The following is an 18823-nucleotide window of genomic DNA, read 5'->3' on the forward strand; positions in this document are numbered from 1 at the left end:
TTTTTTTAAAAGAAGATACCCACATATTTTTTTAAATGTACAAATTATCAGGATACAACAGTGAAACCTCACCAAACAACCGTGCTGGACAAGAATCAGCAGCAAACACACCTCCTTCTCCAGTTCTAAACACCGCTGTCTCTCCTTCCCACTCTTCTTACCTCACACACTGTCCCCAGGCACCATGTGCACAGGCTTGGACCAGGGGGTGATGCTAAGGTGACCTGGGGGAGCCCTTAGAGTGTGGGGCCTAGAGGGAGGGCTGAAGGCCCTCTGTAGTCCTTGTCCCAGAGTGGGTCCCAGGCACTGGCTTGGCTTCCTGGCTTCCCCTGCATTCTTCCTTCGGACATCTACTACCCCTGTGAGAGGACAAACTGTGGGCCTGCCTGATCTTGGACTTGAGCTCCCTACAGCCACAAGCCAAGTAAAGCTCTTACTGCACCTGTCAAGTTGCTGCTGGGGAATGTCAACTCCTGGTCACCTCCCCTCCTTGACTGCAGGTGTCAGGAAGCATTCCAGGTGCATGCAAAAGGCTACCGGACTTCTACTTAATGGGCCTTATTATATCTATTCCCTAGATACACTGTACATATGCATTTACTTATCTGTTCTTTTCTTGACCTAATCGTGCAGCCCATTTGACAGCACTAAGTTTCCTTTGACGGAGTGTCTCCTCCTTTGTAGTAAACTAGTGCTGCTCACCTACACAAGGGCCCACTCCCCCTGGCTCCTTTGGAAACTCCCTTGGAGCTATCGGCATCTGTGCCGCCTGATATGAAACTCCCCAGATCCCAGAATGCAGCTCTTCTACTTTACCACCTCAGAGTACCAAGCGACAGATTAGTCTTGCTCACTTAAAAAAAAAATCATCAATACGAATGGCTTCTTGACCTCATCATTAAATAAATACATGACATCCGTAAACATGAGTCAGCCTCTCCACGCCTGTGTGGATACACTACAATTTACCTCTTCCCCTGTTGATGGAGTTACGTTTTTCCATCATGTGGAGGAATTATTGCAATGAACAGCCCCGGGGTCTCTGGCACACACGTGCTCCCGCTTCTGGCAGGTGTAGGTCTAGTTGCTGGCAGGGGCGGCAGCAGCTTTAGCTGACACAGCTAAGTGGCTTTCCAGAGGAGTGGCCTGACTTATTCCAACCCATGGAGAAGGACAATTTCATTACCACATCCTCACCAAGATGTGCCATTTCCATCTCTCTTATGTATTTTAATGTTTGTACTTCCATGTACTTGAGGATCAGAATAAGAGAGGAAGAGAGAGAGAACCAGAGATTTTTCCATTCCTTGGTTCACTCCCCAAATGCCTGCAACAAGCCAAGACTGAGCCAGACCAGGCAGGAGCAGAAACTGCCCCGGGGTCTTCTAGTGGGTGGCAGGGCCCAGGACTTGGCTTCACCTGCTGCTTTCCCAGGCACATCAGCAGCAAGCTGGCTTGGAAACAGACCCGTGGAAACTCAAGCCAGTGCCCTAACACGGGATGAGCGTGTGCTGGTGTTGCAAGGAAGGGCTTCATCTGCACCACAACACTGGCCCCAGTTTTTCAACTGTAATCCATGGATTCCAAAGAGCCAAATTTGGTTTTCCACCTAACCCTTCAGCTTTTATCATTTCTATGTCCTTCTTTTAGGGAGGTTAACTTGCTGCTCTTTGTCCAGTTTCTTGGTAAAGATGTGGCAGGAGTGATCTTTACTTTTCTTCATGAATGCACTCGAGGCTCTGAAGGTCCACCTGATCCCGGGGCCGGCTGTCTCCACAACTTCTGCTCCGTCACTGCTGTTATCATCATTCAGATAATGTATTCTCATCCACACCGTGATTTCTAACTTGACCCATGGATTATCATTAACTGTGCCATTTAATTTGCAAACTCTCAGTATTTCTTGTCTTCCTTTTCCAGTGTCGCCTGAGAATAGTCTCTGTGCAATGTTTTTGATTCTTCACACTTTGCTGGGTTTTCGCTGTGGCCAGCACATGCTTGCGGGAGATTTCCATACAGTCCTCAGTCTCTACTACTAGAATAGCCATTTCATCTGAGTCCCTTCAGTTAAAGATGACAGCATGATGGAGAAGCAGGAAAAAAAAAAAGTAAAAATTATGCAAATAAGCATATGGTCATATAAACTACTAAATGAAAATGGGCAAAGTCCAGAATACAATAAACATTATGTTATTCTTGTGTAGAAAATTACTGAAAATGTTACAGGCACAGGAATTTGAATAGGTATGAAAAATCTCTGCAAAAGGGCATGGCATCAAAGATCTCTTTTTTTCTAAGGGGAATCCGATAACAAAGATTGCAGGAGAGTTACACAAGAAAGGAACAGAGTTGTGTCCATTGTATTAAACAAATTCAGGCCATAAAACATTTGTGACTTAAATTTCTCCTCTATACTAAATTTATATAACCCAGTTAGCATGAAGTGTTTGCTAGAAATCCTTTTTCACAGCTTCTTTTTAAGATCTTCAGTTATCTTCTTCTTTTTGCATTAGGATTATATCTGCAAGGAAAGAATTGGCATTAAAAGATGTTCAAATAAGGGATCATCATTTATTTTGAAAGCTTAAGACCCACACACAACAGTCAACAGGATGAAAACGCCAATTTTATCCTTTATTAAAGGATTGGCAGTTCATTTTCATTTATGCCTTTGATGTTGCTTTTATGAATATATTTTAAACTGAAATAAATTATTAACAAAAAGTGTTATAAAGCACTAAAATAATTAAAACAATAGTTTAAAAGTCACGGCATGTTTATACTTCTTTCAGTAAGGCTTGGAATGGATCCCACATACCTGTACTCAGAAATTAAAGCATACCATTTACACAACAGAACAGAATGAACCCAAAATAGAATTATAACTGTAGAAAAGTTTCTGCTACAGCAATTAAACTAATATAATTGGGCCACCTGACAGTCTCATTTAATCCTGAAGAAATCAGTATTAAACCAGTTTAAAAGGCATTTTCATCTAAAAAAAGTTGACTGTATTTTCAAAATTAGAGAATCAACCAAACTGACTGTGAAAAGTACATGACTTTCTTCTGTCTTTAAGGTCAGAGAAAAAAAAAAGATTAGGAAAATGCACCCTCACACTGTGTTTCTCTTCTATTTAGTATTTGAGCGTCAACTAAGACTTGTTTGGCTTATTAAATTTCCAACACTCATTACACTCCTCTAAAACCTCCCACAAAACTTAGAAAACTCCAATCTATTTTTTTTGTTTTGATGTATGTGCCAATTAAAGTTAATGTCTGTCATTTTGTCTTAATTCAAAGCCCCATTCCTTCATAAGTCTTCTTAAGAGTTGAAAATAAATCTCGCAAATTGGTCAAGTTCAGCTAGCTGCGGGAAGTCTCCTTTTCCCTGCATGAGCCAATACAGATGTTAACTACCTTATGTTACAGCGCAACTGCATCAATCCCAAATTTGAAAGCTATATCCAATAAGCCCAATTGAGAGGTGCTCAAATAGTACAAGGAAATAGGTATGTTAAAAATAAAACACTCCTGTAGTGAAGGGCTTATCTGTCCAAAAGGACAGAACAACAAAAAGTCATCTCTAGAAGTAACAATGCAAAGTTTAAGAAAGCTGAAATCCAACTTTACCTAAAGAGATCATCAGCAAGTGATTCTTCCTTGGCGTGCTGAATTTGCACCTGTTGAAATGAACACACTTTCAAACATTTGCTCAGGGGTGAATATTAAGTACATGAATATCTGGGGTGAGAGGTCACAGTGAGCTCTGGCCTCCCAACCACCTCCCCTTCCACAAATCATTTGTTTTCACTTCACACTGAGACTATCACTGCCCTAGTGCTTCAACAGAACAATTCTCTCATGCCTGCCTTCTACAGGTGTCCGACACATATTATTAGCTTGTTGAGTTTTCCACTGATCTTTCCAGCAGAACCCTTCCACTGCATGAAATTCCAGTGCACTCATGAGCCTGAGATGGGGGTGCTTCCCCAGTAGCAAATGGGCTCCCTTCTGTTTAGTCCCAGCTGAGGATGCTGAAGTGACTGCTGGATTACCCTAGCCAGGCAGCACTTTCCACACTAAAGTCCTCAAGCTTCTAACACATTAGAACAGAAAAACCATGTGCTGAGGGCATTTCCTCAAACCCGCCTCTGATCCCTTCATTCGCCATCCAAAACCCTTCAGTGACTGAGTCTGACCCTTACAACGTGCAAATCCCTTGAGAAGCTGGCTTCCTATCACCTTCCTAATCACATCCTGCCTCTCCAGACCTCTCCTTGGGCCCATGCCTTCGCATCACTGAGCTATGGATGTTGTGGCCATTTGGAGAATGAACCAGCAGATGGAAGAAATCCCTCTCTGTCTCTCCTTCTCTCTGTAACTCTGTCTTTCAAATAAAAATAATATAAAGCCTAAAAAATATGCAAAAGACATAGAAGTAGATAGTAACAGCAATAAGACAGTTATGCCTTAAATGTAGAGACCAATAAATAAGCAAATAAATATTTTAAAAGCTATCAGAGAAGCTCCTAAAATGAAGCAGAACTAAATTCAAAAATCAAACTGTTATACTTTGTATTATATCAAATATTATACAATATTCCAGGAAAAAAACAGTGGAGGATGATCAACCCTGAGATCTACTCTGTTTGCTGCTGACTTTCACGCTAAAGATACTTCAAACACGCAAGTCAGCCAGAAAGTGGAAAAACTGGACTATCAAAAGGTAGAGCAGGGGAGCTGGACAGAGGTACAAACAATACCCTCTGGGTTTACGGCAGAGAGACAACAAACAACACACTTTCTGTGATGTTGGCAGGGACACAGAAGAAAACCCAAGGAGAGGATGAACTCAGCACGAAAGGGAGAAACAACCACAAAACACAGGACAGACCGCAGCATTGTGCGTGTCTCGACTCTGGCACCTGAGAAAACAAGGAAATCAAAATTTTACGTTAAGCTTCTGACTCCAAATACATACTAACTGAGTGCTCCAAAAATAAATATCACAAGAGATTGTAAAATGGTCACGTACTGGTGAGCAAGACTGGCAAATAGAGGCAAACTTTATTTTTTCTGGAGGAAATAAACTGAACCTACAATCCAAACAAAACACACAGATAACATTCCAAGCAAAGTGATCACAATCAGAGCATACAAAATAGATACTCTGGAAAAAAGGGCAAAAACAGATCAAGGATCAAGAAATACTAGGTACTGATCTCACACAAAGGAAACAGGAAGTTAAAAGAATCAGTAGGAAACAAGAAAGTTTGCAGAAGAATGCAGCAGACTCCCGGTGATACAAACAATACACTAGGCTGAATTAGAACTCAATGGACTGAAGACATACCAACCAGAACTGAAGAAAGAAGCTGTAAATGGGGAGATGATCTGAAGCTATCGCCAAAAATAAAGTTCAGTGACATAAAGAAAGAAAACATGTAGAAAAGAGGTCAGGATGCATGGGAGAAAACGGTGAGAAAATCTAACTGACGCCAAATTGGACTTTCAGAAGAGAACAGAGGAAATAAAAACTGGACTCCAGCTGTTAGGAATGTTTTGTTCTTAACTTGGATGGTGGTTGTGAGCACAAACACTCACTGATCTGCAGCTAAGGTGCACTTGTTGGCACGCACACCAGATTTTAATGGTTTCCAAATTGGCAATACTCAAGAAAATTCCCTATGATAAATTTTCAGGTATGTAAATCACAGTTCCTGGTTTAAAACAGCAGGCCATCTATCAAATTTATCACTGACATATTTGTAATCACCTACAGAAGCCTACACACTCATACTTTTTGTGGCTGAAAACTTTTTCCTCTCTTTAGATTAGAATGTTAACTAACCCACTTGCTTATGTACCATTTTGTAAACTAATAACAATAAATTAGAATTTTCTAAAAGAAGTGATATAGAAAGTACACATTAATCTCAAGGCTTCAGATCTCAAGTTTCTTGAATGATCTCAGGCTAGTTATCTTTTTTTCTGATTTTAAGTAGTTGTTTTTAAGAGCTCAATCTTAAGAAAGCTGCATGTGTAATTTAAATCAGTAACTAACCTCCATCTCCTGCCTCAGCCACTCTTCTAACTCCGTATTCTTTCGAGCATTATGAGCTATTAGATCTGATCCTCCAATGATGTGTGGCATTCTTCCTGCTCCGGGAAACGTGACCTGTTAAGCAGTAAAAGTAATATGGTTTTCAACATTTAACTAACAAACTACGACGATCATTGTTTCAAAAAAGTTAAAAAGCAAAGACTTAGAAGAATCAGGCATAACATACTATAAAATATTTAAATGCCATAAATGAAAACAAGAAATGAGCTAAGAAACACATGTGATTTGGCTTTGTATCTTTTTGAGCAATGTCTATACCTAATTTCAGACATGTCACTAGGATATATGTGCAGAGAAGATTCTGAGATTTTAAAATTGGAGTTGTTAGAATTAAAAAATGGATTTAGCTTATTATCTAGCAATTCAAACAACTCAAGTGAACAATATTTTTTTAGCCTCAAGATATTGGAGATGGAATCAATTTATACTCTAAATGACATTTTGACTATTTATAAATGAACAGTTTGCACAAAAAACCTCTGTGTGCAAATGCATTTTTCAAAGCACAACAACCACCATATTACTGATTTAGATAAAACTCAAATTCCTTTTAATTAGAGGCAACCCAGTACCTTTTCCATAGAAATTTTGGTTTGAACACCGTTTGTAGTTTAAAAAGAATGTTAGCATATCAATATTTCTAATGATTTTTATATATTCAAACTACTTTCCAGGTATTTGGACTACTAACACTGTTTTCTACTGATTTATATACCAACAGCAAACACCACATTGTTCCCTGGTATCTTAATCAATAGTAAAATCCCGTCTCTTTTGGGTTTCTATTCACAAGCCACAGCTGTGAGTTGGGAAAGAGCAAGTGCACAAGTTAAAAGGCGTCATATGAGAGGGATCTCATCTAGGCAGAAGAGATTGCTCCTGTTAGACGGAGTTCAGACCCCTCTAGGCAGCATCACAGCAGGTACAAATCAACCTGAGAAATGACAACAGTACACGCTCGCATCAGAGACAAAGAGTTACACTATGTCAGTTATGGCAGACACTGAAATAATGACTGTTCTCTGATCAAATGCATAGGGCAAAGGCCACCAGTTAGTGACAGGTCTGGATCAAGAAACAAAACTCCCAGAACAGATAATAAACTCACACTGATTGAATCAGTGATATCCCATTAGTTGTGCTAATCAAATTTATGTAATGTCAGTTCCTTAATAAGCAGGAATTCAGATCTGATGCAACATTCAGTGTCCATGAAGTAATGCGTATATCATGGTATTGAGTCAATGACACACATTATTGACACTGGTTCCCAACAATTTTAATATAATATAAGCTAGATACATAGTCAGGTGCTGTGATCTACACCATGGTATCTCACAATGAGGAAACTGTCTTCTCAGAATGTATCTCCGTGTTGTTAGGGATACATGACTGTGTTTCTATTCTGCTTTATAAAGGAGTATAACAATAGAATGCCTACACCCTTCACTACTGGTTGTGCTCAGCTTTTAGGTAGAAGAAATTGCATCCGTTTTGAACACAAGCTGCTCTCATTACCATTTAATCTTAACAATATTTCAAAAAACATTTCAAACACTGCCCTCTTGTGATACACTTAAAGAAATAACTACCTTTTTGAATTTCTTGAAATTCTTCAGTTGACCATAATCAATATTTACATCTGACAGACTTCTGGAAGTGGAGCTAACCACCAATGATCTAAATTCAGTCAGTAACAGCTTTCTTGGAAGCACCTCGCCATCTTCCCGAAGTTCATCATCGTTCTTAAATGGAGTCAGAAGGGATGGAAAAGGAGAAGGAAAATTACTTCTTACTTAAGAATTCACAGCAAAAACTTAGAAAGTCTGAGAAGACTAAGTTTGCTTTTGGTGCCTGCACTTTGTATTTGCAACCAAATCATACCTTCCTCAAACCCCCCAAATTATTAATTCAAATGTTTTATTACTTTGGAAACATTTAAACACATTGGCCTGTAATAGAAGACTAAAAAAATCATATGGGATTTTAAATTTAGTATCCTATCCTAATAAATAAACGGCTCACCTTCGTGCATATGTTCTCAATACAAAACCTCAGCATTGTCTGCTTTTCATTAGAACGGCTCACACAGATGATTACATATTCTACCTCAGCCACAGGTCAGCTACCATACTTAAGCATTCATGGATTCTTAGTACTTTTTTATTTTTACTTTCTTTAATACCTCAAAAAAAATCAATCTTTGTTTTTAGACATTACCTCATTCACTCACAAGCCATTTCTTTTTCCAGATGAAGAGTTCTAAAATCAGCCTCAGGATTCCTTCAAACATCCTTCACTTGCTAACAGTGACCTGTTTCATGACATTTGCTATTAGCTACCTAGTCAGTCACACAGCACCACTGTTGAAGCTGCTCCTGAAGCTGCTAAACTGGAAAAACTCTAGGGGAAAGTGCTAACAGGTCTAAATTACAGGCAGTCCGGAAGGAAAGGAAAACCAGGACAGACAGCAAGCAAGGGTTCCCGAGACAGACAGAGCGCCGTCAGGGGCTCATTCTAAAAAGCAGCAGCCTAATACTTCCACAGTTCACAATATCTCACATCTCCCACCCTCCAGGATTCACTTTCATTATTTACGTAAAGAACTGGAATTTTATGAGTATGAAAATGTCTTGCTCCAGGTCATGTACCTACTGACACAGGAGGCAAGGAATGACTCCATACTGTCAGTTAACAACAGCGTTCATTTCCAGAGGAGGCACGAGGAAGAACAAGATCAGAGTTGCAGAAAGAGAAACAATTAATCCCAAGAGTGTCCAATGAAGGAAACAGATGATAGTTGCTCCCTACACGTCAGATCTTCTAAAAATAAAATAGAACACATAAAAATTTCCTCACGTGAGCTTCTTCTTTGATGGACACTTCTTTGACTGACCACAGTGATTCTTGCTTGAGATCACACTTCTTCCCAATTTCACTTTCTTGCTATAGGAATAAAATTCATAAAATATTGTTCATACGAGTTACAAAAATACACATATTTACTTAACTCGAAAGGCAGAGTTACAGAGAAAGAAGCAGAAAAAGATATTCCTTCTGCTGGTTCACTCACCCATAGACACAACAACTAGGATTGGGCCAGGTCAAACCCAGGTTCCAGGAGCCAGGAGCTTCATCTGGGTCTCCCAGATGGCTGACAGCAGAAGATGGCCCAAGACCTTGAGCTACTTGCCTCCCACTCTGGAGCCCTAGAAGAACTTCCTGTTTTCACCTGCCAGCCCTGGAGGCTGTGACCACCTGGCCAGCGAACTAGCACATGCGAGCTCTCCTTGTCTCTGCCTCTCTGTAGCCCTGACTTTCAAATCAATCAATCAATCAATCTTAAACACAAACCACTGTCCACTGTGCAAGCCAAACAGACTTTGTTCAGGCCTATAGTAAGTTCTAGAAGCACACTGAGTTCCCCTAAAAATCATCTGCCATTGTACCAACACTCCCTTCTTCTCCCCTTCCCTGTGGAAAAGCGGTACCTATGTGTCTGCATAACTGGGATGGTGGGAAACACTTGTGTGGCCTTGCCCTGTGATGTGACTCTTTCCCTTCTTTAAATGCCTTTCCTCCTCCGTCACCTCTGTCAGTTTATTCCAGAAAAGGGTCACAGGGCAGAGGGAAAGTTTTCCTTCATTCCTACAGCAGCAATACCAATAAATTGTCACTGTGCTTCCCTTTATCCTCCACATTTTCTAATTCTCACAGATGACTTTTATAATCAAAAAACACCTTAATTCCACTTAGCTATGTTACAATGGAATCTTAACTCATATTTACAACTATAAAGTCACATTAACTGTTGAAGATACTTGTCTGCAATGAAAGTGGAGAGCATCTTGTATAGAATCACAGTGTCTTTCATACTGAGATGTCCAGATCACGTTCTAGACAAAACCATATGACATAGTTTCCTAAACTTTCAGTAAAACTACAGTCCCTTTAGATACAGTGCACGACATATCACTGTATATAAAGTTTTCAATGTTACAGCAATAAATATTCACATCACTTTTGAAAAGGAGATTGGAAAGTGCACGTTTAGGAACTAAAGAAAATTAATGCTTCACTCACCAATTATTATGAGTAAATATGTGTCTTCAACCCTACTAGGTATGGCTACTTTAATATACATCCAGTTGCTATCACCTTCAGATTATTTTAACTTCATTTAGACACAATTATAACATAAATTCAATATATGAATCTTCTCCCACTGTGCTCCTTTCTACATCCTCAGATCTGCTAATTCTCCCAGGGTTTTGTTTTTTTCAATAATAACATTTATCTAGTTATTTGAAACACAGAGTTCCTGAGAGAGAAGGAAAGAGAGATCTACCCATCAGCTCACTTTCCAGGTAGCTGCATTGCCTAGGACTAAGCCAGGCTGAAGCCAGGAGCTTCACCCAAGTCTCACACACAGGTGGCAGGGGTCCAAACATTTGGACCAATTCCACTGCTTTTGCCTGGCCACTGGCAGGGAGCTGGATCAGAAGAGGAGCAGCAAAGACAAACCAGTTCCTATATGGGATGCAGACATGGCAGGCAGTGGCCTAACCCACCACACCATAGCACCAGCCTCCAACTTTTTATTTTGTAACTTAGAGAATCACATAATTATCAATGTGAACTCTCAGAATGTAAGCTGGGGGATGACCTATACTCTTTCTCATGTCTCATGTAAGTCTATCACCAGGTCAGAGATCTTATCTCAAGGCCTATGAAAAATAACATCTCAGATTGCCTTGCATATTTGCATATTCAGTCTCCAGTGTAACTAACTCAATGAATGAATGACATTCTGGGAAAGCTGACAAAAGAGATCAACAAAATCACAGGGCATCAACATAAGTCCCAGTATCCATGAGACCCACTACAGTTAGTGTCTGCCCATGTTCAATGGATATTTACTACTGCATTGCAGGTTGAGTGTAAATATAATGATGGTATCTCCCAAGTGATAGCTATCATGACAGGGTAGTGGAAAATGATATAAATTAAAACCAGAAGGAAAACTTTGGACTAGGAGGGTATAATGAGAGGAGGAAGAACTAGGCCATAGACGCAGTGGGTGCTACTAAGAAGAATATTAACATTGCAGGAGGCAATTGCTTAGACTGTCTTGGACCTAGACAAGTGTTAAACTGTTGGGAGAAGAGCAGCCAATAGCTGGTGGGCATTCTGGGCCTGGATAATGCCAATCCAGTGTGAAGTAAACCAGTGTGCCAGCATAGCTGCATATTTTATTGTTTTTAAAGACTTGCAGCAAATGCCACACAGTGGGACAGGGGACACACACTAGGCTGGGAAGCCCCCTGCACACACAGGCCCTCAGGCTTACTGTGTGCTGCCCAATGGCAGGGGTGCTGCAGACTACCTGAGGAAGGGGGTCAGGGGCATGTTGCAGTGGGGGGCCCTGAGAGCATGCCTGACAGATGAGGAGTGACCTCATAAAACTTCGAGCTGATAAACCTTGGAAATTGTCTCAACCCTGGTGCAATGAAGCTGACAACATCTCAGAACTAACACAACCACTCAAGTTATCCCCCTTGCAGCATTCTTCCCCACATCGGGGTCTCTAAGCTCTCATCAAATGACTGTCCCCATCCCTAGGTGCTGATGTAGTTTGACAGCAAGGAGTGACTCCCTTTCTTTCCCACTGTGGACACATGAGAAACAAAGAAAAAAGAACTGATACTTTTATCCCATCCACCTCCCTCCCCACCCTAACTGGAGGCCCACATGCTGTACATTCCCCTCAATGTTGTAAATAATAGTGAAAATAAAAGTTAAAACAGATTAGAAATAACTGAAAAAGAAGGATAAAATCGTTGCAGGAATATCACTAAATCTTCCATTTCAACCAACAGTAAATCTATGGACATACTATAATCTGTATTAAGTCCCAAAGTAGAAAAAGCAGTTCTAGGGGCTGGCTTTGTGCTAAAGTGGTTGAAGCTGCACATTGTGTTACCAGTACACCATACCTGAGGGCCAGTTCAAATCCTCCTGCTCCACTCCTGTTCCAGCTTCCTGCTAAGACGCCCGCCTAGGAAGGGAGCAGCTTAAGTACTTAGTCCCCTGTCACCAATAAGGAAGACCAGGATGTAACTCCTGGCTCCAGCTTTTGGCTATGGCCATCTGCCAAGTGGGCTGGCAGCTGGAAGGTATCTCTCTCAATAGCCCTCTCTGTTACTCTTTCAAATACATACATTTTGGAAAGAAAAAGAAAGGACAGAACAGTTCTACCATCAACACAGTTTAGAAACTGCCTTTTGGAAATCCAGCTCAGGCTGGATTCAACATGTCACCACAGGGAGACCTGCATGGAATTCCCAGTGCTGAGACTGAGCCTGCCAAGTCCAGGTTGTCATGGCCACCTGGCTGGAATCTCTCTCTCCCCCTCCTTCCCTTCGTCACACCGCCTTTCAAATAAATCGCTCAGTACACGAATTCTTAAAGACACTTACAGATCCTTTGTCTCTTTCTGGTGCTGTTTCATCATTGCGAGGGCTGCCTGTTTCCAGATCCATCTTGGTCCTTTTCCTCATATTGACATTTTCCTCTTGCTTAGGAGCATTCACTTGCATTTCCAACTCTGGTTTTGTGTTCTTCAATAACTCTTCCAAGACTTCATCTTCTATGGCGCGATCATCCATTTCTTTTCTCTTTTTAGTTATGAGCTTTTCCGGGCAAAGAGACTGATGAGCAGAATTTTTCACATCAGATTTGAAATTGTTCACTAGAATCAAGTGCTCTGTTTTTTTGTCAAGAGGCTCATTCTGAGATAGATGCTGCTGTGTATTTTCCCATAGTAAGACTGGGGCAGGTTGGGTTTGTTCTAGAAGAGAACAAGACATTTCTATTCGTGCTGACTTGGATGAAGACATTTCTTGATCTTCTTCATCTCGTTCCCTTAGATTTCAACAAAGAAAAGACAAAAACAGATCATGAATACAGTTAAGTAATTTTTCAGTTAGGTAATAGTTACAGTTCCTTCCATCTAACTTGCAATGTACTCTTGATTTCCATAATTAATACTATCACTGGAAACCAACCACAGACATTTGAAAGCATTTCAGTTACATACATTCTACAGTTGTGATAGGACTAATGGACCGTGTGGCTCAAGCAATATGGAACTCCATTTTCTCTGCTGAAGCAGAACTGATAAATCAGTGCTGAGAAAAAGGTAAAAACAAACAAAAAAAAGGCTAAAAATACTCTGCTGCCAGGAGACAGCAGCTGATGTGTAATGTAGGGAATTGTGGGTAGTGAACACTCCCCAAAGGATAAAACTTGACAGGTTAACTCACTTTAAGTTAACAAATCAGAGTAACTAAATCTTAAAGATGCTACTGACGTTCAGTGCATTTACTGTGTGACCGGATCACGAAAACACAATGACCTAGGTCCCTGCTCTCAAGTGCTTACTGGATCAGTGCTGAACTGGACCTGTTAAGGTAATGTTTTAACGCTGATTCAATGTTAGGGTAAATGGCGGGCAGAATGACCAAGAGAAGTTGATAGTAATTTAGGAGATCAGAATTCAAACCAGGGAGCTGTAGCTCAGACAGGAAGGGAAGGACTGAAAAGATACTGAAAAGCAGAAGCCACACATGTTTTTTTGAGAGGCACAGGAGAGTTAATCACAAGGGAAATGACCACAAACAAAACATAACAAAAACAAAAAACCCAGAATGACCTCCCCCAAAACCAGAATGCATACAAAACATACACAAATGTGTAAAGAAACTCTCAGGGCCAAGTCAGACAGACCAAAGAATCTGGATAGGCCACTATTGTGAAAAACAAATGAAGACTACAATAAAGAGAAAGATTTAATAGTTAAGCACTAAGCAACTGTGTCCAAGAATGTCCCTTAAAGATGATGCATTGCTGGTTAAGAGACAAGCCCTACAGAATGGCAGAAACATCAATGATCTGCTTTCAGCAAATACTCATTGATTGAAAGGTAGACACACTTCATGACAGAGTGATATAGACAGATCTCTTTCACACGTTAGTCAATTCCCCAAATGGCTGTGCAGGCCAAAGTCAGAACCCTGCAATGCCATGCAGCTCTTCCACGTGGGTGGCTCGTGACCAAGTACTAGTGACCTACACCAGCAGGTAGCTGGACTGAGAGCAAAGCAGCCAGGACTACAACCGGAACTTACTGCAAGCAGCAGCTGAATGCACTCTGCACAACAATGCTACTCCAGCAATAATCATCTTGAACAGCTTCATGGTGACTTAAGAAACAAAAGGGAAGGGGCCAGCATAATGGCTCAAGTGGCTAATTCTCTGCTGGCAGCGCTGTCATCCTATATGGGCACGGGTTCATGTCACTGCTGCTCCACTTCTCATTCAGCTCCCTTCTTATGGTTTGCAAAGGTGGCGGATGATGGCCTACATCCTTGGGACTGTGCAACCCACATGGGAGACACAGAGGAAGCTCCTGACCTTGCCTTCAGATCAGTTCAGCCCCAGCGCCTGCAGCCATTTGGGGAATGAATCAGCAGATGGAGGATCTTTCTCTGTCTTTCCTTCTCTCTGCAACTCTGCCCTTTCCAAGAAAAATATGCAAAATCTGCTAAAAATTCCACAAAAAGTAATTTCATCTAAGAGAATTATTATCCACAAGCACACACAGAGGCAAAATAGGACTGAAACAATGCCAACTATATAATAATAGAAAAGCAATATTTTCTAGAGACACAGAAAAGTCATCTAAAAATTTACCTTTTTTTAGGAAATGGTTGAAAGTAGTTTTTGATGGAGTTAGTCTGCTGCGCAGAAGCCCATTTTCTACCTTTATGTTCACCTGCAAACTTTGTGGGTGAACCTTGAGAGCCTGACGTTTTCTTCCTTTCCAGAGTATTTGATCCTGTATTATGAGAACCTGTTTGGGGAGGTTCCTTTACAGTGGATCTTTCCTGTGGAAGTGTTACAGACTTTTCTTCCAATCTGCACATCTGGATTTCTTTTGGCCTTTCACTCAAATCCATACTGCAGCAAAAGAAAAAAAATGCAAGTAGGTAATCAAGTTTACAGCAAATTTATCTACAAATAAGGATCTTGGAGAGGTCTAAAGTGATGTAACTTTAGGAGCAAAGTCCTGACAGACACTATTTCGCTGGACTGATGCTACCATCCAAGGGAGCAGCTAGGGTCAGACAAGCCCCAGGAGGAAGAGCTTCATCCTCACAAGCATGTATTTTCAGGCATGTTCTAACAGATACACAGCCTACATAAGGAAAATCTACCTTGTCTCTTACTATAGATCAAATGAAGTGATAATCCTAGATAATGCTTATTTTATTTCTAAGTAAATGTGCCATAATAAAAAAAAATTAAAAATGAGAAAAATCTGTCATTCCAATATCACATGTAAAGAGCTATTTGTATCATTCTAGATGGGTTGATGTTGATATTCTAGCTAGATGGCATCTCTAGAATAGAACAGAACTCCATACACTGGCAGAACATAGTTTAAAGACACAGTTTTACAGCATATGGTTGAATAATGCCAATGCTATTATTTTCATACACACACTCACCCATAGCACAACAGGTAAACTTGTCATTCAGCATCCAAAATAGTCTCTCTGTTTAAAAAGTTAAATCTGGCCTCAATATAAATGTAAGTATAGCAATAACTAAATACAGTCCAATATATGAGTAGGGATAGCTCAAATATCTTAATATGAACACTTCATTGAGAAGTATTTAAAATAAAATACACTATCTTAAATAAAAAGTATAACAGAGCATACATAAAGAAGCTAATCTAATGCATTCCAAAGAAAGTCATCTCAAAAAAAATAATAAAACCCCCAAACCCTTAACAAACACAAAACCACTAAATAAGCTATCTTTATAGTGAAATATTTAGTGATTAGATGACTACAATTGTAAATAATTATGTCAATGGGGGCCCTTTTTAAGAAACAGAGGTAGTTCTACGGGGTCCCTGGCCTCTTGTCCCTTCCCTCTCCCCCCACTTCTTCCCCTTCCCCTCCCGTTTCCTCTCCTTCTCTCTCCCCTCCCCTCTCCACCCCTCGCTACCCTTCTGCTCTGCACTCCCCTCTACACCCCTCCTTTACTCTCCCCTCTCCTTTCCTCTAACCTCCCTACCTCTTCCCTCCTCCCCCACTGCACAGAAGAACGACCAATGTCCTGGATGGGATGGCGTGGGAAGCACAGACTTCATCATGCTGAGAACGGCACAACATTTGAAACTTACAAAATGTTTTCTCTGCAATGTTTCACATTACCATTTTTGATCCTAGTTGACTACAGATAATAGAAGCTCCAAATGCAAAACTATGGATAAAGGAAAACTACCATTGTTTCAAACTATACCACAAGTGACAAAGCTATGTAATTCTTTCTAATCTACAACATACAACTGAAGGAAATGAAAAAAAGAAATTCACCATAAGCCAAGAGTCTACAGAGCTGGCTTCCATGTCACAAAGGCAAAACTGAGTAGATGCAACAGAAAAGTCAAAAGGCTAAAATACTTACTTGCTGGTCCCTTACAGAAAATTGATGACTTCTATTCTGTCATCTTCCCTGCCATCCTACTTTGCCATGCTTCATCTCCTAAGACAGGATGTGATAAAGGCACTATTTCTTCACCATATTAATCTATCATTAACCTAGTGAGAGCACATTGGCAATAGCTTATTAACACAGATGTCTTACCACGTATCTACTTGCTCTGACTCTGTGTCAACGACAGACGTTGTAGTGTTCACTGGGATACTTGGCCTTAGTTTTTCATCAACCAATAAGGCTTGTGAAAGGCTTGGCCCTGGAGTCGTTGTCTTTACTCCTGTAAATCACACAAGTGAACAAGTGGAAACAAAACAAGGCAAAAAGAATCACAAGGGCTAGAACCAAGAGAGACATTTAGTCTCTGCATTTCCACAACTACCACACTGGACCAAAGCACCAGCCTCTTCATCACCTTGAGCTTTTCACTTGACCCACCGTTCCACTGTAGACCTTAGGAATCCATTCTCCACACAAACCCAGGCTAATCCTTCTCGTCTACCTGGACACTCCGTCACACAGACATATAATCTGCCTTCTCCCTCATTCAGGCTGCACTTCAGTGAAGCCCCCACGCCTGCCTCGCTACAAGAGCTTGTTCTCAATCACTTCCTCTTCACCTTGCTCTACTCTTCTCTTTCTTTGTACTTGGCCCTATCTGAACTGAGGCAGTAGACTGCTGTTTACTTTTGAATCCTGAACTGTAGGATATAAAATTCATTAAAAGAGGCCTGCACTGGGCCCGGCGGTGTGGCCTAGCGGCTAAAGTCCTCGCCTTGAAAGCCCCGGGATCCCATATGGGCGCCGGTTCTAATCCCGGCAGCTCCACTTCCCATCCAGCTCCCTGCTTGTGGCCTGGGAAAGCAGTCAAGGACGGCCCAAGACTTTGGGACCCTGCACCTGCGTGGGAGACCTGGAAGAAGTTCCTGGTTCCCGGCATCAGATCGGCGCAGCACCGGCCGTTGCGGCTCACATGGGGAGTGAATCATCGGACGGAAGATCTTCCTCTCTGTCTCTCCTCCTCTCTGTATATCTGACTTTGTAATAAAAATAAAAAAAATCTTAAAAAAAAAAAGAGGCCTGCATTACTTTATTCACCAAGATGTCTTCAACACCCAGAACACAGCTTAGTACCTGGTAGCCATGAATATGTACTGACTGAGTTAATAAATGTATGCATGTATTAACAAATGTTTTGCAAGACTGCAAATACCATCAGTCTTAGAAAGCATAACAGTACATAGTATATATACAGACTATGACTAAATGATAAAATTGCTAAAACACCAGGCCTGCCTCCCTTGGGGCTGTGGGGGTCCCTCTCCTCCCAGCCAGGGCTGGAGGCCGAGAGTAGCCTGCTGAGGCCATCGTCGGGACTGCGCGAGCTGGGCAGCCCCGTTTTCCTACCTCACACATCTGTAAATAAATAAGTAAATAGTAAATAAAAAATAAAAACTACATAAAAAAAAAATTGCTAAACCATAGAAGAATGTTTTAATTACCTAAACGGGGCTGGTGCTGAGGATCACAATAATTCTCTGTAGTCATGAAAATAACTGCCAATCCAATTTCTGCTTCAGGAATAGGTCGAAGACCCTGTCTACTCGGACAAAATATTAAGATTACAACATGCAAAATCAATCTTATGTTTCTCCCAGATATCGTAATTTTTTGGAATGAACAGAATTTCAAACACAGACCTAGCTTCCATTAACAATAATTGCATTTTATGAATTCAGATAACTATCTATAAAATGAAAAAAAGGTGAGAAAAAGATACAGATCTTTATAGTCATAAATTTTGAGTAATTTTCACAAGAAAATGGCAATTCCAAGATGAAACAAGAAGACAGTATTATAAATGAATCTATGATGACAATGATACAAGAAAAAAGGGAAAAAGGAAAGGAAGTAGAAAGGCCTACATACAAGCTACAGCTATACATGTGTCTGTACGTCAAATAAACTTCGACAATCAAATGTATTAAATAGGGGGCGGGTTATTTATTTTTATTGGAAAGGCAGAATATCTTCTGTCCTCTGGTTCATTTCCTAAATGGCCACAATAGCCAGAGCTGAGGACATCCAAAGCCAGGAGCTTCTTCCAGGTCTCCCACCTGGGTAC

General features: G+C 40.8%; 1 protein-coding gene and 1 non-coding gene across 8 annotated transcripts in view; one reads left to right on the top strand and one right to left on the bottom strand.

The window, feature by feature from the left end:
• Nucleotides 1-2328: 2328 nt before the first annotated feature.
• The window catches only part of LOC131481157 (nibrin-like), a 36740-nt gene continuing 20245 nt past the window's right edge, over nt 2329-18823 (bottom strand). For 6 of the 7 annotated variants that reach the window (XM_058668810.1, XM_058668809.1, XM_058668813.1 and 3 more), the window contains 9 exons: nt 18201-18298; nt 16849-16978; nt 14881-15147; nt 12606-13050; nt 8986-9072; nt 7719-7871; nt 6067-6180; nt 3633-3682; nt 2329-2521 (listed from right to left, as the gene is read on the bottom strand). In XM_058668810.1, the coding sequence (XP_058524793.1) occupies nt 2491-2521; nt 3633-3682; nt 6067-6180; nt 7719-7871; nt 8986-9072; nt 12606-13050; nt 14881-15147; nt 16849-16978; nt 18201-18298 (1375 nt within the window). In that variant the 3' untranslated portion in view covers nt 2329-2490. The remainder of the gene's footprint in view (nt 2522-3632; nt 3683-6066; nt 6181-7718; nt 7872-8985; nt 9073-12605; nt 13051-14880; nt 15148-16848; nt 16979-18200; nt 18299-18823) is intronic. The other variant, XM_058668811.1, reaches the window with a different exon arrangement.
• LOC131481194 (small Cajal body-specific RNA 20) lies at nt 17988-18116 on the top strand. The gene has a single exon (XR_009246119.1). It is a non-coding gene; the product is annotated as a small Cajal body-specific RNA 20 (non-coding RNA).

The sequence above is a fragment of the Ochotona princeps genome, chromosome 9 (genome assembly GCF_030435755.1).
Source record: "Ochotona princeps isolate mOchPri1 chromosome 9, mOchPri1.hap1, whole genome shotgun sequence".
NCBI classification, from domain to species: Eukaryota; Metazoa; Chordata; class Mammalia; order Lagomorpha; family Ochotonidae; genus Ochotona; species Ochotona princeps.